Source organism: Silene latifolia, unplaced genomic scaffold (genome assembly GCF_048544455.1).
Source record: "Silene latifolia isolate original U9 population unplaced genomic scaffold, ASM4854445v1 chrun_scaffold_16, whole genome shotgun sequence".
In the NCBI taxonomy this organism is placed as follows: Eukaryota; Viridiplantae; Streptophyta; class Magnoliopsida; order Caryophyllales; family Caryophyllaceae; genus Silene; species Silene latifolia.
In genome coordinates, this window is record NW_027413123.1 from 1,441,310 (window position 1) to 1,465,574 (window position 24,265).

Here is a 24,265-nt window from a genome sequence, read left to right on the forward strand (position 1 = left end):
AGGTTCAAGAAGTAAAGATTATAATGGAATTGATACAAGGTAATGTTAAAAGTAAAGTTGTTGAGAATGACGATACTAAACCTATCAATCCCGACCGATAAAGTTTCCATTGTCTCAAATGTTGGACACGAGAAAGGAAACTACCCCAAATCATTGAAGAATCAACAAGTTAGTTGTGGGACATCTAATGGGACCTTCTTCTTTAAATGTTTATTTGACTAAACATAAATTTTTGCTAGTACCACTTCGTCAACATTAGAAACCAATGGAGGTTTTCACCATTGTATTCGACACATAAGATGATTAGAATATGACGACTAGCAACAATAATGTTGAGAGATAGAGTAATTGTGTACTCAATCTAGTTTTTGGATTTAAAGTTGTACTTAATTGTGACTATTAAGTGCATAAACTCTAAATAAGAATATAAACTTGTTAAGATACAAAAGAGGTTTTCACTTTTGTGACCTTATACACCACGATTTGATGTATGGCTAGCCCATTATCAAGGTGATTATATTCTAAACCAAACTAGAATGATATATCATGTAGATGATGTAAGATTTAAACTGGTAACCCAAGATTAAACCTTAAATTTTGGAATCATGAACGCAAGGAGTTATCGAGTACTCTTGAAACCATTAGATTGTTAATGGTATATGCGTATCTTGTATTCAAAGCAAGATGTCTCGTGCCTTTTGGTTGAAAAGGTGATCGAGGTTGTATATCATCGATCCAAAATAGGTTGATCATTATCTTTTACCAACGATTTAAGTTGACACTAATATGTTCACTTAATAAGGTAAATAAAGAAATCCTTGAAGAAGTTCAAGAATTCAAGGAATCACGATTTAGTCGTGATGGGATTATCAAAGTGAAGACTTTGATATAAGCCAAAGGAAATGTGATATAGTATCACAAGTTAATCTCTCTTAGCAGGCATTATGAAATAATGTGTGGATGGATAAGAAATCAAACGCTATTCGATATGGTTTGGATTTCAATCAAGTTACTTTGAGTTACTTGATCCTTTTGGGGTTTTTATCATTTTTGTCTAAATTATTTTTTCCACTAATACGAATCATATGAGATATGAAATGGTAAGGGTACCATGTTTGTAAGTTTTCACAAGAAACAAATGCTCATTTTTCCCTTTTCAATTATCACGAGTACGACGGGTTTGCGGCTCATGAAGCTGTCTTTCTAAAATACAAGTTTATTTTTGGAAGACAGAGTGGGAGAAATTATTCAAAGAGCCACAAGATGTTATGTCGCAAGAAACTGGTCTTTCTTGGCTACATGAGACGTTTTGTGTAAGACATTGTTTCTTCAAAACAAAGAGCCACAAGATGTTATGTCGCAAGAAACTGGTCTTTCTTGGCTACATGAGACATTTTGTGTAAGACATTGTTTCTTCAAAACCTAGGAGGTTAAAATTCATCACTTGTTAAAAATGATGGATTCATGCTACTTTTAAGAAAGTAAAGAGCTTATAACTTACAAAGAAATCGTTTGATTCAAATTGATTACTTCTAGAAAGTAATGAACATATGACTTACATAAGAGTGTTTAAGTCACAACTCAATATAAGGCTTAGAGCCATGAAAATCCAAAATAAAAAAGGCTTGATTAGTTGCAAAGGGTTTTGCACTAATAAAGACAAATTTCAAAGTTTGATTGGATGCAAAGGGTTTTTGCACTAATTGAAATGCTTAAGTCTATTTGGATCTTCTTAGGGATTGTGTTTCATTATGAGGTTATGAAATACATAGCAAGTGAATCTAAAACCCACTTCTTCAATTAGAAGGAATGTATTCAATACATGTCTTGAGTTTTGAAGATTCTTGCAATCCTAAGATAATGTGAAACTTAAGAGAGGGTCTTAAGTAGGACATGAATGAGTTGGAATCAACATTTTTGGATCATGTGATAAAACAGTTCTCGATAAGTCGAGAAGTTGTGTTTATACATGAAGTATTAGTGGGAGTTACGTAAATTTTAATTAGTCCGATATGTGGATGACATATTGATCATTGAGAATGATTTAAGACTTTTGGAGTAATATAATACATCTTTAATATCTAGATTTATGAAGATAAATCCACGTGATATTAGCGTCAGTAAGAAGTCTTATGTTGATAAGATTCATGACTAGTTCAATTAATTTGAACATATTTGATTGATTCCATTTGCTTCCGCTGCCGGATCAATTAAATGAGTAATGATGTATAACACTTCATATGCTTTGAGTATGATGAATTGTTTTCAAAATCGAATTTAAGTAATCCTTGCCAAGTAATCCATATAGATTACCCTTAAGTGCATGCAGAAGCATTAAGGAAGTAAAGCAAAGTGTTTATGATGCAATTTTGTGTAAGGGTGTTACACAAGTGACAATTGACAATTGAGGTTGCGCATGGTTTCCGACAAAACCATAATCAAAACACATTAGGATGGTTAAGATACCATTGTGGTTATGATAATTAAGAAGTAGATTTTCTAGAATCGTTCTAGGCAATAAAGAACAATGAGAGATATTTATAACGGAAATTGAGTACACTTGCAATCATGGGATGTGCAAGAAGGAAGAGTCCCCACACTTTGTGAAAACAAAGTGGGAGCTATTCTTAGGCTAAAAGGGCCTATGTCTTGATTGGATCTCGACACGTACTCAGAAAGTTTTGTGATGCAAATGTATACATTACAAAGGAAAACGAGTATGTAGTAAGGTTGAGTAAGGTACAAGAAATTGATAAAACCTACTAACCAAAGCCTTCTCAAAGGCTAAACATGAGGAGTCATGTCATTTCAATTGAATTGAAATGAACAATCTGCGATCAAGATCAAATTAGATTATAGAACATGAAATAGTAATCAGGCATTGACTATTCATATGTGATAATCGCATTTGTCGTTCGGGTTTTTACTTTAAAACTCTTTTATTATACTTTGTTACATCCAAACGGGTTGTAGTGACAATTGAACCCCGTTAAAGTGAACACGGATTAACATTGTATTCGCCCATAGTCACTTGTATGAGGTGACGTCTCGAAGTGACTAGATTGTGATGCGATTGATGGCAAGTTCAAGTGCCATAGAGTCATGTGAGATGACTAGTCGATCACATAGGCGTGATTGTTAGGAACACCTTGTCGGGCCTTATGACCGCTTATAGAGTTCTGGCAAATTTATATAGCCTGGTCGTGGCGAGAGCTGCTATAGTATTCAAATGAGTCCATTCTTTTGACTAAAGACTATTCACCTAAGATGGCTCAGTTTCAGATTAACTTTGATTTGTGTTACTACGACCTTCGTAAATGGGGTCAAATGGGCATATTTTGGGTTATGATGGTGTGGCTAGTCGAAGGGAATGAGTGCGATAGGAATTGTCCATCCCCTTGTCGGGTTAAAACAATATCTCGGGGCCACTCGAGGAGTAATGAACTGGAAATGCGTGGCCACGCTCGGAAAGTATCAGTGGATAAATCCGGTCAAACAGTTATTCTCCGGATCGAGGAAACCACTCTCGATATGATCACTTGCAAGTACGACCGAAAGACACCTTGCATTGAGTGGGAGATAGTAATAGGACAAGAGAATTGGTGACGCACACTTGTCGAGGACAAGTGGGAGATTGTTGGGAAATGTGTCCTCAACAATAGTGCGATCACATGATTTAAATATGATTATTAAAAATCTCATTTTAATGAATACAATTGGGAAGTAATTTTATTCGTCAACTGGTCAACATATATCGGTAATGATTGGTGACTAGAGTTTGACATTCTTTGTCGTGTGACGGTGGTGATCAGTTGACCCCTAGGTCATACCTAAAGGGCAATACTCTTAACTGACTATTTAATTAATCGTATAATGTTGCGAGTTAATTAAATTATTTGAAAAATTGACGGACGATTTTGGAAGTAAAATTTACGTATCAAATTGAAATGTGATTAAATGAGATACGGTGTGAGTAATTAAATTGTATAATTACTCGGATGAAATTATTGTTTAAAGAAACAATCGGAATTGAATGAATTATTATAAATATGATTTATAAATTGGTAAAATATTTTGGTATAAGTAATTATGAATTACTAAGTCGATTTTTGTATATGACGTATTTTTATTAATACGTTGATTTTTAATATGATAAAAATACATTGCATTGTAACATGTCATGTAACATGTGACAAAATTGACAAATGACAAAATATAAAATGGACTTTCCATTTTATAAGTACCGAAATATTAAGAGGGTTTTAGTGGAAAAATTGTGTTAATTATTTTAATAAGAGAAAACACAATGATGATCTACCTATATGTAGCCATGCAAGCCTACATTTCTTGGGTAGAAAAATTAGCCCATGCATTGGGCTCTCCTTCCCTCCCAATCGGTTCTACATAGAAAAGAACAAGAGTTCTTTTACTTAAAATAATTATCATTCACCATATGTATGTGTGGGTGATTATTATTATTCATTCAACCATGTAAAATTATTTTTAGAGAGATAAAAATAACACTCTTCCTCTCCACATCTCCTACCCGGTTTTAGGAGCATAAACCAAACAATTTTTGGTTCATTTTTCACTAGATTAATATTATATACTAGCTCAAATAATATTAATTAGATTAAGAGTTAAGCCTTGGGTATAAAGCTTAGGGAGAGATCTTATACTTAGATCTTGTTCATCCATAAGGGAAAGCTCAAGAACAAAAGAAAAGGAGATTTCTTTTGTGCCCATATAAACCGAAATACCCATTGTAAGAATATGATTTCTTCTCTATTTTATTTATTTGTTTGCATGCATAAAATCCGTATTTAATTTTATGACAAATTAATTTTGAAATATAAGAGTATGTTAGTATGTATATGAATCTACATTTCCTTCACTCATTAGTCTTGGTTTGGTATCCTTCTTGCTCACAAGTTGAGTGATGGACTTGTGATCGGTGTATACGATAACCTTGACTCCTAGCAAGTATGATCGGAACTTCTCTAGAGCATACACTATCGGTAAGAATTCCTTCTCGGTGGTAGTGTAATTCCTTTGGGCATCATTGAGGAGGGATGAGGCGTATTGAATGACATATGGAGCTTTATCATCCTTTTGTCCCAATACGGCCCCAATGGCAAAGTCGCTTGCATCGGTCATGATCTCAAAGGGCCAATCCCACTTGGGTGCTTGAATGATTGGGGCCGAAACAAGTCTCTCCTTCAATAGGTCAAATGCTTCCCTACAATGAGGATCAAACACAAACTCCACATCCTTGTACAAAAGTTTGCATAAGGGATTAGCGATTTTGGAGAAATCTTTAATAAATCGTCTATAAAAACCCGCGTGTCCCAAGAACGACCTCACGTCTCGAGTATTAGATGGGTACGGCAAGGTCTTAATCACTTCAACCTTTGCCGTATCCACCTCAATCCCTCTTTTCGACACTATATGTCCTAACACAATGCCAATACTCACCATCAAGTGACATTTTTCAGTATTTAGTAAGAGGTGAGAGTCTATGCATCGTGTTAAGACCATAGCGAGGTGGTCTAGACACGAGTCAAATGAGTCTCCATGGATGGTGAAGTCATCCATGAAGACTTCCAAAATACGCTCCACATAGTCCGAAAAGATGCTCATCATGCACCTTTGGAATGTGCCGGGGGCATTAAACAATCCAAAGGGCATGCGGCGATAGGCATAAGTACCAAATGGGCAAGTAAATGTTGTTTTGGATTGATCCTCGGGGTGTATGGGAATTTGAAAATACCCAGAGTACCCGTCCAAAAAACAATAGTACTCTTTCCCTCCTAAACTTTCTAGCATTTAATCTAGAAAGGGAAGGGGTAAATGGTCTTTCAAAGTGACTTGGTTGAGGCGGCGATAATCGATACACACCCTCCATCCCGTTTGTAAATGGGTGGGGATCAATGCCCCTTGGGAGTTTTCGACTACCGTCACCCCCCTTTCTTAGGCACCACTTGAGTAGGACTTACCCATTGGGAATCACTAATGGGATAGATGATTCCCATTTGAAGGAGCTTGATGACTTCTTCTTTCACCACCTCCATCATAGGTGGATTGAGTCTCCTTTGAGGTTGTCTCACGGGTTTAGCCTCTTTTTCCAACCGAATCTTGTGCATGCAAGTGCTTGGACTTATTCCTTTAATGTCGGCAATGCTCCACCCAAAGGCTTCCTTATGCTTTTTCAACATGGCAACTAACCTATCCTCTTGCTCTTCTTTGAGTTGGTTTGAAATGATAATGAAAGGGTATTGTCTTCCCCCACGAAAATGTATTTGAGATGATTTGGGAGGGGTTTTGGTTCATGTTTCGGGGGTTTTAAGATAGAGGGGAGAAGTCTTTCAAGGTTAGCATCCAAGGGGAGAAAAAGTGTAAGGGATCTATGTTCTTGAGAGGCCAATATTTCAGCCGTAACCAGAGGAGAATGCAGGCTGCGTTCAGGGGCGCAGGCTGCGTTGTGCAATGCAGGCTGCGTTGTGTGACGCAGGCTGTATCTCAGACTGCCTCGTGGACTTTCTTCTTACTCTTTTGACAATGACTCCCCATCTTCAAGTTATTCTTCTTTGTCCAAGTCCTTCGAATATTCCTGCACATCATTAAACAACACTACCCGCAAACCTTCTTGTTCCAAATCGTTAGTGAGGGAAACCTCAAGGGGGTCCCTTTGACACAAATTATACACTTGTGAAACAATTGGTTCAAAGATATCCAAGAAATAATATAAATGTGAATCGCTAGGTTGTTTCATGGCATCATATATGTTGTAAGTGAGTTTCGTTCCATGAAACTCCATGGTGAGGTTTCCGTTAGACACATCAATCTTGGTTTTAGAGGTCTTCATGAAAGGCCTCCCCAAGAGGATTGGAGTGGCCCTCGAGTCAGCTTCCATGTCAAGAACATAGAAGTCGGCCGGAAAGGTTATATGATCTACCTCTACCAACACATCCTCCACCATTCCCTTCGGGTATATGCTTGAGCGATCTGCAAGTTGGATCACTACATTGGTTTTGTTCAATGGTGGAAGTCGCAAGGTCTCATAGAGGGCATAGGGCATAACATTGATTGATGCACCAAGGTCTAACATAGCATGAGTGAAACTCTTGTCCCCAATAGAGCATGGTATGGTGAACATTCCCGGGTCGCCACACTTTTTAGGAAGTGATTTTTTAAATATGGCGGAGACATGTTCACTTACCCGTACTCGTTGGGTTCCCTTCCTTGGGCTTCTCCTAGGTGTACAAAGTTCCTTGAGAAACTTTGCATACCTCGAAACACCCTTCAAATGATTTAGCAAAGGGATGTTTACTTCACAGTTTCTAAAAGTTTCATAGAGATCCTCATCTCTTTCGAAACTTTTAGAATGTGTGAGAGCATTAGGAAAAGGTACCTCCACAACATATTCTCTTTCGATCTCCTCAATTTGAGCTTCGACGTTGTTGCTTCCCTGCTTTTCTTTGTCCTTGCTCAAGGGACTCTTCTCCTCTTCTCCATTAGCTTTAGTCCTTTTCAACTACAAGCTCTTCTTCAATTTGTTCCTCAATTTGAATGATCCTCTCATGTGACTTGGCCCTTCTCTTCTTCTTTGGAGGGGATTCTAAAGTTCTCCTCTTCCTCAATGTCATGGCACTAGCATTTTCCCTAGGATGGAATATGGAGGGAATGGAAGTGGAATTCCTTTGGTTTTGCTTGGCAAGTTCTTGGGCAATTTGTCCAAGTTGGACCTCAAGGTTGGCAACCTTGGCATCACTAACACTCTTATCGGCTTCAATCTTGTCAAACCTCTTGTTTGTTTTAACTTTCTCTTGCAAAATGTTCTTAAGAAAGTCTTGAACACTTGGTTCCTTTTGAGAATTAGTGTTGTTGTTACCTTGGTTGCCAAATTGAAATGATTGACCTTGACCTTAGTTCCGACCTTGGTTGTTGAAGTTGCCATTCCGATTTCCTTGAACATTGGAACCTTGACCTTGTCGGAAATTTTGGTCTCTTGGGGGATTCGAATTTTGGTTCCTTAAGTGATTGAATTGGCCATTAACAAAGCTTTTGGAAGTGTCACCACCTCAACCAAGGCGAGAGTTGTCTCTACTCCCATCATTGTAGGTGTTACCATTAGGGTCATAATTGTAATATCCTCCTCCAGAAGTATTCCTAGCATTGTAATTTCCATAACCCATTGCACTCACATTTTCCACCCAAATTCCTTCTTTAATTATGATGGGGCAAGCTTCCTTCAAATGAAGACCTTGGCAATAGTTGCATTCCACTTGATTCCTTTTACTCCCTTCATTGTTTGGAGTGTTTCCTATCATGTTTTTCACTAGGTGAGTTAGGTCATTCACACTTTGCTCAAGATTTTGAGTAGAAGAGGAGGTGGTTTCCACTGAAGATGCATTTCTTGATCCCCTTTGACTTCTACCATAATTTCTTGTGGTTGAGGCAAGTCTCTAAATGATCTCCTTAGCATCCGCTATGGAATAGTTCTCCAAACCTCCCCCGGTGGCGGAATTGACCATCCTTTGATCTTCTTGGCCTAAACCTTCATAAACGTTAACAAGAAGGTCATCCTCACTCAATCCATCGTATGGGCATTGAGCCACTAACCTCTTAAATCTTTCCCAATATTCGTACATGGTTTCCCCATTAGGGTCTTGCTCTATGGTGGTGATTGCCATTTTTGCACGGTTGTGGCGTGAGTCGGGATAGAATTTCTCAAGGAAGGCCGCTTTCATCTCTTTCCAAGTACTTATGGATCCCGGAGTGAGATAGAAAAGCCAATCCTTAGCCGCATCTATCAAGAAAAACGGAAAGGCACGAAGCTTGAATTGGTCCTCCGTCACTGCATTTGGAATGGCTCCTTCACACATCATGTGAAACTCCGATAAGTGCCGGTTAGGATCATTTCCCGCGTGCCCATGAAATTTGGGTAACTTGTGAATGAAGAAACCCTTAAGTTCAAAGTTGGCATTTGCTCCCAAAGGAGGGTATGTGATGCATAATGGTTGTTCATCGTAGTTCCTCGCCCTTATCTCACGAATGGTTCTATTATCGTTCGCCATTCTAGGATATTCTACTTCAATGGGGTTTACCGAAAGTGGTTCTTCTTCAACTTGGGTTACCCTAGGTCATCTTTGATACCACGGGTTTGTAAACAACCAAGAGTATGCTCCGAATGAGTCTTCTTCAACGGGAGTTGATTCACCACCTTGTTTAGAACTAAACATAAACTTGGACACTACACAAAACAAATTAGAACTTCCACTTACTTCTAACAACAAAAAGAGTATAAAAACAACTAAGCATAAATTCACAAACTCAAGTTCTAGCTATGTTGCCCTTCCCCGGCAACGGCGCCAAAATTTGATTAGCCCAATACTAGGTCACTAAATACTAGAATTAAACTACCAAATTAACAATTTATAAGCCAACCTATACTCTAGATTACTCTAATGGATAAAGTAATATAGTGCAAGTAAGGGTCGATCCCAAGAGAAGGACTTTTAAGCTAAATACTTGAATTGTAAACTATTGAATACTAATGACAAGTTTATAAACAAACAATGGTTATCAACAACGACAAACAATCGATAAACATAGATAAATGGGGGGTTTTTGAGTTGATTGGTAACATGAAACAAAGTAAAATTGCAATCTTTGTCTAACAAGCAATATAACAAACACATGGTGAGCAAGAGAATTCAATATTAAAGAGGACTTGGTGCAATCCTTCCTTAGTAACCAATAATAGTAAAGTTTGACGCTTTTATAACTCTCCTCTTATTATCCACCCAATACTTTCAAATCAAGATGTTAACATACACAAATTAAACCATCTATGTATATCCTTCAAGTTTAATCACCAATTCATTAAACCATGAGTGCAAATCAAACATGAGCATTAAGAGTTGTGCCAAGATAAGAAGCTAGGATCAATTCTCACAAGATTAAACCATACAAATGAGAAAAGACATGAAATTTCCTACTTATTGCATGAATCCTTTAAACCAAATTAACATACAACAAGCTTGCTCCAAATAATCCTAGATTGATTAAACCATTTCTCTAGAATTTGCAATAGTTGGGTAAATAAGATGCAAGAGTGATCAATTCTAACATTCATCTACTCAACATAAGAATTAGGCATAAGGAAAGATCAATAGATAAATAAGAAGAGATTAAAAGAGCCTTACAATACCAAAATTGGAGACTTTGGATGAATTACACCAAGCAAGGGAAAGATTAGTCTTCCATATTCTTAGAAAAACCCAAGAAATGTGAAAAGATTAACATCCAATCCAAAAGATTACAACTTTTTTCCTAAAAATACCAAGTTCTCCTAACAAAACAAGTTTTGAAATTATTGCTAAAACAAGATGAGTTTAGGTCTCCAAAATGTCAACTATTTATAGGGCTGCACCCCCATCTAAGTTAAACACGGTTTTGCTTTCACCTAAAGGCTTAAGCACGGTAAATCAACTTCACATAGCTGAGAGGGACGCAGATTGCGTCATATTCCGCAGGCCTGCGTAAACGGCGCAGGCTGCGTCATATGACGCAGGCTGCGTTCTGGTCTGCCTTCCCGCTTCAAAACTTCACTTCCTTTTGCAATTTCTTCAAGACTTACCCTCCATGCTTCCCATCAAGGGATGGCGACTCCGAAGTTGGTCAATCCAATGCCGTTTCCACGTGAGTGCTTGTCTACGAGTGTGGCTAAAGACTCGCCCTTGGGATTTAGGGTATTTCTCTTAAGCAAAGCTCCACACTTGAATCAAAATGCATTAGTCATCACAATCATTGGGACGGGAGGATTAACTCATTATTCCGACTAACAAGAACCTTAATCTAAACAACTTGGCCTAAAAAGGCCCTAATAACTCGACACAATTTGACTCTATCAAGCTGGTAGCGTACAACTTTCGGATTTCGGAATGGCATGGTTTAAACTTTAAAGTTTAGCTATAGAATTTTTGTTTTAGTCGATGTATCAAGCTAAGTGTTCTAGAGGTGTCCTATTTAGCTCATGTTTGGGCCATTCTTACTAGACTGATAAACGGTTATTTGATTAAGTTTTGGATCGGAAATAGATAATTCATTTCGGTTACCCACTTCCATTTGTTGTTAATTTGAGTCTTGTATAAATTGGGGTTAGGTCAATATCACTAGTTCAACTGTCTAAGTGAATTCAAGTCATATTTTCTAGAGTTAGATGTTAAAAACGTTGCATCAAATTCCTTATTATACTAAAAAATTTGAATGTAATTATTCAAAGTTCGATTAATATATAACGAATCAATTAAAAAACTCCTATAGTTTGTTTTGTCATGCTTAATTCTAACGCTACTTTTGTGAAAACTATTGTGCATAATAAGATCATTTCACGTACAATATAAAAGAAAACCAACTTTTAATGTCAATAATGTAGACGCAAATATACAATAATTATAAATCAAAATATCAACTTTCCACAATGTGTATAATAACTCCGTCTTAATCAGAAATTTTCGCTACAAAAACACAAATATTTGTAAATTGTAATACTCGTAGTAAAACATGAGATGGACATGAATTAGACCGTCGCCTCCCAGCTTGGGTAAGACCGGTACAAGGCTCCACAATTGTCCTCATTAACAGGAAACGAAAATTTGGGTTGCGCAAACCCCACAAGTAAAGATTGGTATGGCTAAGCATAACATGAATTAACATGTGTCCAAAATTATGCATTAAATAAGCTCGTCGGCCCCTTATTAGTATCTTCCGTCTTTAATCATGCAGACATGAGTCCACCAGCTACTTTATCCCTAGATATTCCTAGACCTGCCAAAATAATACTCCCTCCATATCTTATTAATGTACCCATTTGCTTATGGCTCAACAACCAAGGAGCAAGTGTTAAGCAAGTGTGGGCTCGCTGTTTAGGAAAACAGTTAGTCTTGCTGAAGACGGGTCGGAGCAAGTGACGGGTAATGTCACTCATAAAACGGATAGGAGAGACAAGGTGGGGGCACCCCCATGTGCTTCCTTCTCTCCTCTATTTGGGTCATTTGTGAGAGGAAATGGTATCCGTCACTCCAAAGTGACGGATACGTGCCGTCTTCAATGAGGTTTTGTGTTAGGAAAATAAAGATGTTTTAACAAGTGTGGTTGTGATTTAATCAAACCATCTAAACTGCATTGGTAACTTAAAATAAAATAAAAAAGGAGAGAAAGTATAACAGCCAATTTCCCACTCAATTTTGGTATGAATCTTTGAATTTTCCCTAAACAAACAAACCTGTTTATAAAGACCATTACACCATACCATTACACCAAATTTACATGAGCAGAATAGAACCTCCTTTACACAATAATCAGCCTAAGCATTTTCCGGAAATTACACAACCCATAAATTACACTAAAGACCTATTGTTCTTCCAGAAATTACACAAAGCTAAACTACACAATGAAGGAGCCAAATCTCACAGATGATGAGAGACATAAGAGGGTTTGTCTATTGCTTGAGAACATGAAAAATGGTAAACCAACCCATTGGAAGATGTAAGAAGTCCAATCTTTGTTCAATGTCTCACGGAAGTGCGTTTTTAATGTCTGGACAGCAGCAAAAAAATAGAGGCGAGATCAAGTGTCAATCATTGTAAAAAAGCAGAATACCAGGGAAGAAGGGAAGGGAAAGACTACCTTGTCCAATAGAAGCCATAATGGCACTTGATGTGTAAAAAAGAACAACATTTAAGAGGTTAGGCAAAGCTCTAGGCTATGCACCACCAACATGCCATAGATGGGTGAAACGGGGTCTTATCAAATCTCATACAAATGCAATACATCCAGATTTAACCGAAGACAATAAGTACATTAGGTTACATTTTGTCATGGGTAAACTTGTGTTTGATAGGTTGTTGAGGTGTGTAATGTTCAAGGACATGAGCCATATAATTCATATAGATGAAAAATGGATTTACATGACTAACCCAAAATGCAGGTACTATATTGGGAGCAATGAGGCAGCTCTATATAGAAGTTGTAAAAGCAAGAGATACATAACAAAAGTGATGTTCTTGGCATATGTTTCAAGGCCAATATACAAAGACAATGGAGAGGGTTTGTTTGATGGAAAGCTTGGTATTTGGCCATTTACTTACGAAGAACCAGCCAAAAGGAGAAGTAAAAATATAGTTGCGGGCACAATTGTCACAAAGCCAATAGAATCCATCACTAAGAAAGTGACTAAAGAAGCATTGATCAATCTAGTGATACCAGCCATTAAACAGAAATGGCCAGCATCTGCATCAAAGGAAATAAGCATACAACAAGATAATGTTAAGCCTCATATAAATGAGAAAGATAAGGATTTCCCAGAAGCAGCCATATCGGATGGTTTCAATATCAAGTTAACCCAACAACAAGCCAATTCTCCTGATTTAAATATCTTAGATTTAGGTTTCTTTAGGTCTATACAATCTCTACAAGATGAATATCCAGCCAACACAGTGGAAGAGTTGGTAAAGAATGTTATAGAAGCATATGAAGCAGAAACTGCTGGGACTCTAGACAATGTGTGGCTAAGCTTACAAGCTTGTATGAAATAAATAATGCAAAAAAGAGGGCACAACAACTATCCACTACAACATTTAGCAAAGGCTGCACAAAGAAGGCAAGGGACACTTCCTAGAGATTTAGTTGTTGATGAAGACTTAGTAAGGGAATGTATTCAGTTTTTATTTACTTGTGGACTCATGACAGAAATAGAATAACGTATGTTAGATTTAGGTATCCAAGTCTCATTTTGAATAACGTTAGTGGTTGTTTGCTTGACAAACAAAAATCATTGATCAATTTTGTTTGTCAAGACAAACATCAGAACCTATGGTTATTTATAAGCTTATTATAGAAAATGAACTCATGTAAGGAAATCGAATGCATGCTTATTTTTGTTAATGAACTCACGTAAGATAAATGAATGCAATGCAATGAATGTTTATTTTGGTTAATGAAATCATGTAAACTAAATGAATGCAATGCAATGAAGTTTGTAAGATTTGTTTTTTATTAGTGAAGTTTGTAAGAACGAATGGTGTATTATGCAACAATTAGATTACTCTCAGCAAGTACATTGTCCTCACAGAGTAATTTGATTCATATAAGTGCCTCATAAAGATGTTTAATTGCATACAACTGGAAACATGTTGTCAAACCCTTCTTGGTGACATCAAATATGGATCAAGAACCATATAACCACAATTATAAGAGTACCTCAACATGACTGCATCTAATGGTGGCATTAGTAGCAACATCATGGAACCTCTTATTCTTTTAGTCATATGATTACAACCTAAAAATAAAACTGGAAACACGTTGTCAAAGCCTCTCCGTCCAAATTGGTCATTCACTGAGGTTTACTCTCATCAAGCATCATTGAGTAAGCATAACCAAATAACAACACCCATATCAACCCAAATAACCGTACCACATCAAAAATCATCATTACAACCACCTAAGAACAGCAGACAGAAACCATGAAAACCTAAACATGACCAACCCAACAGCATACAGAAACCACGAAAAACAAAAAAAAGACCAAAAATCTAAAACAAGACCTAAACAAGACCAACCCAACTTAACAGAAGCTGATGCTTAACAAGTAACCAAACATAAAAGAAACCCATGCTTCACACAACAACCAAGCCAAACACGAAACCATTGTCGCATAACACATTCCCATAACAACAAACCCATGCACATAGTATAAACCTAAATTTAAGACAAACAAAAACGAAACAGAAACAACAAATTAAGAAAATAAACATGTTTCACAAGAAACCAAGTCAAATAAGGAAAACAAACTTAAGACGAACATCATAATATCGTAATAAAATGATAAGTTGCAGAAATACTACCCCTTTGTGCATCAACTTTTTTGCGCTTCTCCATGAACCATCCTATATACGCAAAGAACTGTTTGGTACTTTCTGACAATTCATTGTTAACCAAAAGATCCTCAGATTTCTCGAGTTTAGGCCCGTTCTCAACTGAGGTACTACCCTCTCTTCAACAGATCTACCAACATCCGCAACTAATTTACCAACTCGATCACCAAATGAAGGCGCTTTCGCAACAAAGGTATCAGGAACGACAATTGTTGATTCCGTAAATAAAGCAGTAGTTACCTCGGTGTCATCATCGATTTGAGTATTAAGAAAAGAACCATTACCCATCGTATATATCAGGTGCCACATGACCAACACCAGGAATATACAACAATCCATCGAGGGAACTATGGTAAGAGGTTGAACCAAAATTTCTCTTCTTTGCAGAAATATGAGAATCAAGAGTTTTTTTATTTGGTTTAGACATATTCAGAAAAATAAGAGGAGAAGATGATCAAAGAGTATAACAAAGGGGCAAAATGGAGTAGAGCTATAGAGAGGGAGTGAGATCGAGAAGAATGAAGATAACGACGGTTGATTGAGAGCGATTTAGAGTTTTGTTAAGCTAGAAGTTTCTAGAGAGAAGGCAGAGAGGCAGAGAAATGAATATATATATATATATATATATATATATATATATATATATATATATATATATATATATATATATATATATATATATATATATATATATATATATATATATATAGAGAGAGAGAGAGAGAGAGAGAGAGAGAGAGGGCAACGGTTCATATATTTGGTGGGAAATATATATTAGGGGTAAAAATTGGTGGGAGTCATTAGTAATAATAGGGAAGTTAAATAGGATTAGAGGTGTTTAATGAGGGGTATATTTTGTAAATATATGGGGGGCATAAGGATAGTTTGGTAATTTATTTGATCCATAAAAGGAAATACGGGAAATGGGTTTGTCAAAGTGGGATGTCTCAAAATAGAAAATGGGTATATCTTAGGGAAATGGAGGGAGTACAAAATTGGAAAAACTAATGAAAAATATCTAAATTGATAATCGATCAAACACCCGAGACGAATAAATAAAATAGCATCCGAACCTGACTCAATCCGAATCGAACTAAAACCGAATTTAACTTCATAATAAACCAATGAAACCCGAACCTGAATATATCTAAACTGATAAGAACTAAACCGATTGACCTGAATGAAAAATTATTAGGCGTAATATGGTTAGCATCATATCATATATATCGTCATATTTGCATATCGTAATCGTATCAGTTTTGATACGGTCTTCCTAAAATATAGGAACTACTTGTATTATACAATCATTTGGATTGTTAATGAGAAACCATAACTTCTACAATAAATTTCGTAACATGTTATCGAGCCAATCACAAAAAATTTGTCTCAAAACCTAATCGCCGTCCCTCTTCCTCGACATGGCAGGTGACGACGCCGATCAAACTTCATCTTCTGAGTTCAAAATTGATCCCCATTCACCATTTTTTCTTGGATCCCATGATATTCTAGGCATAAAAGTCTCAAATGTCTAATTAACAAGTGCTAACTATGAGGATTGGAGTCGTTCTATGCGAATGTTTCTCAAATCTCGTCGCAAATTCGAATTTTGTGATAGATCTATCAAAAAACTGACTGAAAAACAATTGCTTGTACAATGGAAGGTGGTCAATTTCACCATTGTTCAATGGCTTCAAAATACAATTGATCAAACAGTTCTTGCTAGCGTTCCATATGTTGAAGACGAGGCTGTCTTGTGGAAGGATTTAGAGGAACGCTTTGCAGTGTTGATGGTACGTCGATCCACTCCTTTAAACTGAACTCGGTAATTGTAAACAACTCAAAAGTATATCTGTTACAACGTATTATGGAAAATTAAAATCGTTGTGGGATGCCCTTGCTATTCATGAACTCCCTTTTGCATGTAAATGTGGATGATCTCTCTATGACATCTCGTCCCAAGCTATTTAGCGCCTTGACAATGAAAGACTCTATCAAATTTTTATGGGTCTTAATCATAGTTTATATGGCACCCTCTGTAATCAACAATTCCAACTCGACCCATTGCCCACCCTCAATCGCGGGTACCATGCTGTGTTACAGGCCGAACGATTAATGGGTGATGCCTCGACGCCCTCTGATGTGACTGATGTTGTGGCGTTTGCTGTTCTCGAGGTGTCACGATTCCCTTATTATTGGAAAGCCTTCCATGAGAAGGAGAAATTGAGTGACGTAAACTGTTTTTCTCTTACTGTACCATTAGTGGACATGATATAAAATCTTGTTTTATTAAGCAAAATAAGTTTCCGAATTGGTAGGGTAGTCGGCCTCGCACTTTGGCTGAGTTGCGTCGTGGCAAAGGTGTTGGGACAGGGTCAGGCGCGGGTGCTTCAGGTTCAGAACCTCACGTTGATACTATTGTTCGTGCTAATGTAGTTCACATCATTGCTTCACTTGCTTCCTCGGACAGGTTGTCTGGTAAGTGTATTTCTTAGATTATCGATATCGGAGCATCTAACCATGTCACATGTGACTTATCATTATTCATGTAGTATACAACGATCCCACCTGGACCCGTGGGGCTGCCTAATGGGCAGCGTATAATGGCTGCCCAAATGGGGACGATGTGCATCAATGATACAATCACCCTTCGTCGGGTTTTAATTGTTCCAAATTTGACTTGTAATTTAATTTCCGTGTCACAATTAACAATTGATAGTGACTATATTCTTCAATTTGCTAAAGATTCTTGCGTCATACAGGACCGTTCCTCGAGGACGATGATTGGAGTAGGTGAGCTACAAGATGGACTGTATTTACTTGATGCGGAGAACAAGCTATCTTCGGTCAATACGGTGGGCACGGTGGGGACTTACGATCTGTGGCATCGTCGACTTGGTCCTCTGGCGGACAAAGTGGTTAAATTTATTCCTTTATCTTGTATTGTTAATTCGAATAAAAGCTCGGTGTGTGATGTTTGCCACCTTGCCAAACAAACTCGTGCTAGTTTTGATTTAAGTGACAACATTGCTACTGAAGCTTTTAATTTAATACATTACGACCTTTGGGGTCCGTATCGTACCTGAAACAAATGTGGTAGGCCGAGATATGGTGCTAAAACAACCGGTTTTTCAAGGTTAAAGATGAGCACAATTGCAAAGATTCCAAGAGAAAATGACAACAAATGGTCCCCTTTTTGTGTCTCCTAAAGGTGCCAAAGCAATTGAAGAGCAAGGACAATAATTCTAGGGATGCCAACACACAAACAAAGGGCTTCCATCAGCCATTTACACGGCTGCCAAGGTTGCCCATTATTTTGTCATGTGTTTTGCTTTAAGTGTAAAATGTCAACTTGTATTTTTGTCTTGTTTCTCTTTTAATTATACCCCTAGGATTTGTGTTAGATGAATGGCCTAGATTTAACTTGAGTCTCTATATATATAGCTCACATATCCTTGTAAAAATCAGAATGTTTGAGATGAATATATGAGGTTTTGGAAATCCTTTCTTTAGTTCTTTGCTTTGTGCTTGAACAACCTCCATTACTTAGTGTTTGGAGATGAACTCTATCCATTTTCTTAGTGGTTTGGAAGAGTATTATCCTAGGCTTAAACTTACTTTGTGATCTTATTTAAGTCATATCTTTCACACAAATAAACCCTCCAAAACAGCCCCAAACCGAGAGCAAACAACACACAAAAAACAGCCTGTTTTCAGTGCTAAAGCAACAGTCCGCCTGACTGTTTCTTTTTTATTTTGGGTCGTGTAATGTGTCGTTTGTTAGATGGGTTTGTTCTTGGTCATGGCTCCTCCTCTCTTTCTCGTTTACTCATGGTAATGCGAGGGTGAGGTAAAGCCAAGCGGTTTCCGGGACAGTCTTATCCTTAGCCCGGTTTTAGGTCTATTTTTATGTTATTTTTGTGTCATTTTCTAAGGTCTCGAATTACATTAAAATTGTTGTTGTTCTTGCCGCGTTTTTGTGGCCTGTTTTGGGCTGATTATGGACCACCGCCTTATTTTATTCTAGTACCCCCTCATCCTGTGGTGCTAAATATTTTCTGACTATTATGGATGGTCGCTCATGATCCGTTTGGGTTTATTTACTGCTTGATAAAACAGAAGCTACAGACATGTTCATGAATTTCGTAAACATGGTTCATACACAATTTTCTAAGCAAGTGAAAGTTGTGTGCACTTATAATGGGAATGAGTTTAAATGTATGGCGGGATATTTTTTGCAGCATGGTATACAATTTTAGACGTCTAGTGTTGGCACGACTCAACAAAATGGGGGTGTCGAACGTAAGCATCGTCACATTCTTAATGTGGCTCGGGCTTACTCTTCAGGGTAATCTACCTAAGAAATTTGGGGTGAGTGCATTCTTACTGCCGCATATTTTATTAATATAACACCTTCCTCTCTTCTCGATCATAAGAAGCCTTACGAGGTCTTGTTGGGAGTACCTCCATCTTATGAAAATTTGCGGTCTTTGGTTATATTTGCTTCGTTCACAATCAAAAATCTCGTGGTGACAAATACGAACCATACAGCCGCAAATACATTTTCCTTGGCTATCCAATAAGAAGGGGTGAAAAGTTTATGATCTCAAAACGGAAACATTTAGTGTATCTCGTGATGCATCCTTCTACGAGGACTCGTTTCTATTTAATGACCCAGACACCCTTCACAACTCCATGGATCCGCCTGTTTTTCCCCGTAATAATGAGCTTCATGATCAGCCTATTACTTCTTCGTCTGGTTTACCCACTTCGTCTGAAGTCACGGATGAAGAACATATTGTTACCGAATCCATTGTTAAAGGGCCCACCGTTGAAGAGCCCTCTGTTGACCCCGTTCTAGGCTGTGGTAATCGGCTCAAAATTCCTAATTCCAGATTGTGAGATTATGTTCTTGAAACAACTGACAGTCCATCTCCATCTAGCTCACTGAGTCCGCCTTCATCGGCCTCATGTACTCCTTACACTTTAGCAAATTACGTTAATATGTTGGAGTATGTGTCCTTGATACGTGCAATTTATATAGACTTTTTAGCCTTTTATTGCACGCATTTCTATGCCCTTTATATTGCAAAATGTCCCGAATTGCTTACTTTGGTTTTTTTGTCTTAATTGCAGAAATGGACTTAAAAGTAGTTGAATCATGCCTTAGTCGTCCAACTTTGCATGCATTTTAAGGAGACGAAGATTTGGAACAGAAGCCATACCTCGGGAAGCGTGAAGGAAGGTCTTTGGAAGCTGACCAGACGAGTTTGGTGCTGATCTATGTGGAAGACACTCGATTGAGAGCGTTTGATGGTTGATCGAGTGATTTGGCTACTGCATTTTGTCGATCGAGTAGATGCTATGCTCGATCGAAAATGGCTTTTTGGGAAGTGTTCGATCGAGAACCTTAAGTGCTTGATCGAACGGTTTGGCAGGAAGAATACTCGATCGAGGGGAATAAAAAGCCTCGATCGATTGATTTGCTATGTTACACGGGTTAGCTAATCCGTGTTAGGTTTATTTCGTTCATAAAAATGCTTCCCTATATAAGGAAGTCGTCATTAGGTCATAATAATCTATAAAGACTCTTAATTACTCTTAATCTCTGGAACTTTACTCTTAATCACAGCTACTTGTTCTTTACGCCTGATATGCTTTATTGTAAACTTTCTCTTCCTTTAATCTTAATCCTTCTTATTCTTAATCACTGTTCTCTTATTTATTGTTCTTGTTTAATTGTTTATGTTGCATCTTTATTGTCTTTAGATTATATCTACTCTTAGTATATTCATGATTATTGTTATTGTTATTGATTTCAAAAGCATGAGTAGCTAATCTTCCTATGTTAGGATTAGGGGAGCCATGGTAGTAAAGTGACGATGTTGTGAATATGATAGATGATCTATTTGTGAGAATCTGTGACCATAGCAATATAACTGTAACATGTTTAGTTGAGTTCATGCTTCTAAATAACTTTAATCTGGTTAATTTCGTTCCTGGATCGGAAGATTGGAATGAACAGACCTGCTATGAACAGTAGACTACCCTAATGAGGACGGAAGTTAAGTTAATGGAAATCTAGGGTGGATAGCGGACCGGAAGGACCTTTCCATTGCCCTTCTCACGAGTAGATTGTCTAGATTATTTATGACTGAGTCGATGAACTGCCATGGTGAACCTAAATCCTGACATACCTCTTTTATCTGATTACATATCTCGAGTTTTCTTGCTTTATCGCGCTTGTCTCTATTTCTCTTGCCTTTAATCTTTAATAGTTTAGAAAACAAAACTTAAAACCCCCAATTGTGAATAAATACACGGACTTACAGATAGATACCTTGCCTCCCTACGGAGATCGACCCTACTTATCGCTAGCTTCTGTTAGTTATATTTAGGTATTTATTTTTGGTACATAACAACCGTATTAAATTTTGGCGCCGTTGCCGGGGAGGCAATACCCTATTTGTCTGTTCTTTGTTTCGTTTATCTCTCTTGGTGCCAGGGAATTTTTATTCCTTGAGACAGTTCTCACTTATTTTCTCCAGTGCTGTTTATGCCTAGGTCTAACAAGTAAGAGTTAGTTCCAGCTGATCCTGAGCCAGAAAAGACCTTTCGTATTAGAGAAAGACTGCAGAGGAAAATTCAAAAGGAAGCCTTGAGTACTTTTGAACCAGAGCTACAACATTTTCTGTTTGCAGAAGACCCGTCTTGTGAAGAAGACAATTCTATTTTTGCCGTAAATCCAGTGAAAACGCCAAATATCCCGAGACACTCAGAGCCCACAGCTGCCTCAATCCCTAAAGGTTTTAAATTGTGACCGAGGATGGCAACACTTTTGACATCCGGCCGTCCTACATTAACCTGGTCGAACAAAACCTGTTCCGAGGCGTGGCGGGTGAAGATCCGCGTAAACACAGAGAGGTTTTCACTGATTATTGCTCTACCATTCCCGCCACTAAGGTAGTGACCCAGGACAAGATTAAGGAGATTCTATTTCCTTTCTCTTTGACAGACGGAGCCCGTGAATGGCTCACTGATCTGGACAGAACCACACCCGGTATTACTGACTGGGAGAGTTTGGCCCTTGCTTTCTATAAAAGGTATTTTCCTCCTGATGTGACCATAATTAGAGCATATTTAGTCCCCGAATTAGCATTGTTCCCATGCTTTTTAGTGCATATTTGGGTCATTTATTGTCTTTAGTTCTTTGTTTTGCATATTCTTTGAGGTTTTGATCCCTTGGTAGGAAAGGAGTGCAAACCTTGCATTTTCATGGCAAAATGAAACTAAATTGATTGAATTCAATGACCAAGCATCAAGGAGAGACAAGATTAGAAGGCCTTTGTACATACTATAGTAGATGGGCAATGATGAGAAAAGATCCTTGCATCAACGAGGAAATCCCCAAGGATTTTATGAATAAAAAGGAAGAAAAGAAGAAGGAACAAGACTGCCTGACAATCCGTGCTGATTGTCTAGAAGACGCCCGTCTTCACCCTACAATCCGTGCGTCTTCACCACCAAGACGCCTGGGCAAAAGCTCCAGAAGACGCCCGGGCAGAAACCGCCAAATCCGCCCGTCCCGTGCTAAAGACGCCCGGATTCCCAGGCAGACCCATTTCGTCTTCTTCAAGCTTCAAGGAAGGATGCACATCTTCTTCTAGAGACCGGAGTCTCCCTAGAGTCCGGAGTCTTTCCAAAAAGACCGGCGTTTCCTCAACAAGGACTTAATCGTCATTTAAGCCCTTAGTTAACCCTAATTCATACACCTAATCCCCACTATAAATACCCCATTAGTCTAATTAGAAGAGCATGTTCTTCTTAGCAATCTTTAGTGTAGTTAATATCAATCAAATCTCTCATAAATCTTGTAATCAACATTTAATCAAGTTTTAATACAAGTTTTATCTCCTTAATCTCTCTCTTGTTCATCCTTTATTTTGGGTAATTGAAGATTATTTGGGTTATTATTGGGAGATTGACAAGCTCTCAATCAAGCATCAAGTACTTCTTTTATTCTTTGCTTTATTATTGGAATCATTAGTAGGTATAATTCTCTTAATCCCTTTTTAATTATTGTTAATCACGTTCATTTATTCATCATGTTTCACTTTGTTGGTATGATTGACAACCTTGATAGCATGTTCAACATGATAATGAGTGAGTAGTTTCCTTAGCTAGGGTTAATGGGTAATTAGGGGAAACCAACATGGGGGATGATTCATGCTTAAATTAATATGCTTTCATAGTTTATTTGCTTGCTTATTGTGATCTCAACTTATGCACATGTTATGTTTGATGAAATGCGAGCCTATGAATCCTTGCATTTTTTACCCATCACCTATCTTTTCAATGAGACTTGTAAGACATAAACCAACTCGAGTCTCATTAGACCATGCATGTTGTTGAGTAGGGAAGACTAAGTCGACTTGTAGGTGTTGTACAATCTAATCGATTCGGCTCCGGGACCCAAACTTTCCTAGGATTGTAAGATATAAACCAACTCGATCCATCACAACAATAATTGCTTGCTTATAACTTGAGAACATGTTTGTATGATCAATTTCTAGGAATCCCCTATGAACCCATGACACCCTAGTGCCTTTTATCAATTGTTTACATCCCTTTTAATTCATCTTGCTTGTTTACTTTCATTGCTATTTAGTTTAGTGATCTTCTACATCAAACCCCAATTGTGACACCCCTTAAGACACCACTAATTGCAATAGAAATCTCATCTCAATTCCCGTCCCTTGGGATCCGACCTTTACTTGCCTGTTTACTAATTGTAGAGTTGTTTGTGAAGTTATAAATTGTGTTTTGGTCTAGGTGCTCCTAACGACAAGTAACCGAAAAATATAGTCCGACCACCTCCACAACGAACCAATCAGCTGAGAGGGAAAATTACAAGTTTTAAGCAGACACCGGATGAAAACTTGTATGAAGCTTGGTGTCGTTTCAAGAAGTTGGTGAGGTCTCTTCCTCATCATGGTTTTGATCAGTGGTTCTTATGCAACCAGTTCTATAATGAGTTGTATGATGACCACTGTGCTATCTTGGACGCCTCATCTAATGGGTGATTTTAGAAGAACAATGATGATGACAAGGGATATGGTATTATAGAAGAAATGGATACCCAGTGTGCTGAGTATGGGAACCCAAGAGGAGGTATTCGGATAGTTAATTCTGTCGACAACAGTGCCGTTATGGCTCATCTGGAAGCCATGAATGCCCGTTTTGACAAATTAGAGTTGCAACATGCTGGTGATCAACAGCAGTGACGGTCACACTACTGTTGACTGTCTAACTAAGAAGGAGCAAGTGCT

At 37.8% G+C, this 24,265-nt stretch overlaps 1 protein-coding gene and 1 non-coding gene across 2 annotated transcripts; one reads left to right on the forward strand and one right to left on the reverse strand.

The window, feature by feature from the left end:
- Window positions 1-12,457: 12,457 nt before the first annotated feature.
- On the forward strand, window positions 12,458-13,601 carry LOC141637300 (uncharacterized). Its single transcript, XM_074446859.1, has 2 exons — window positions 12,458-12,552; window positions 12,995-13,601. The coding sequence occupies exons 1-2, from the start codon at window positions 12,458-12,460 to the stop codon at window positions 13,599-13,601; spliced, it is 702 nt and encodes a 233-aa protein (XP_074302960.1).
- Window positions 13,602-23,828: 10,227 nt separating this feature from the next.
- On the reverse strand, window positions 23,829-23,934 carry LOC141637341 (small nucleolar RNA R71). The gene has a single exon (XR_012541726.1). It is a non-coding gene; the product is annotated as a small nucleolar RNA R71 (small nucleolar RNA).
- Window positions 23,935-24,265: the final 331 nt, after the last annotated feature.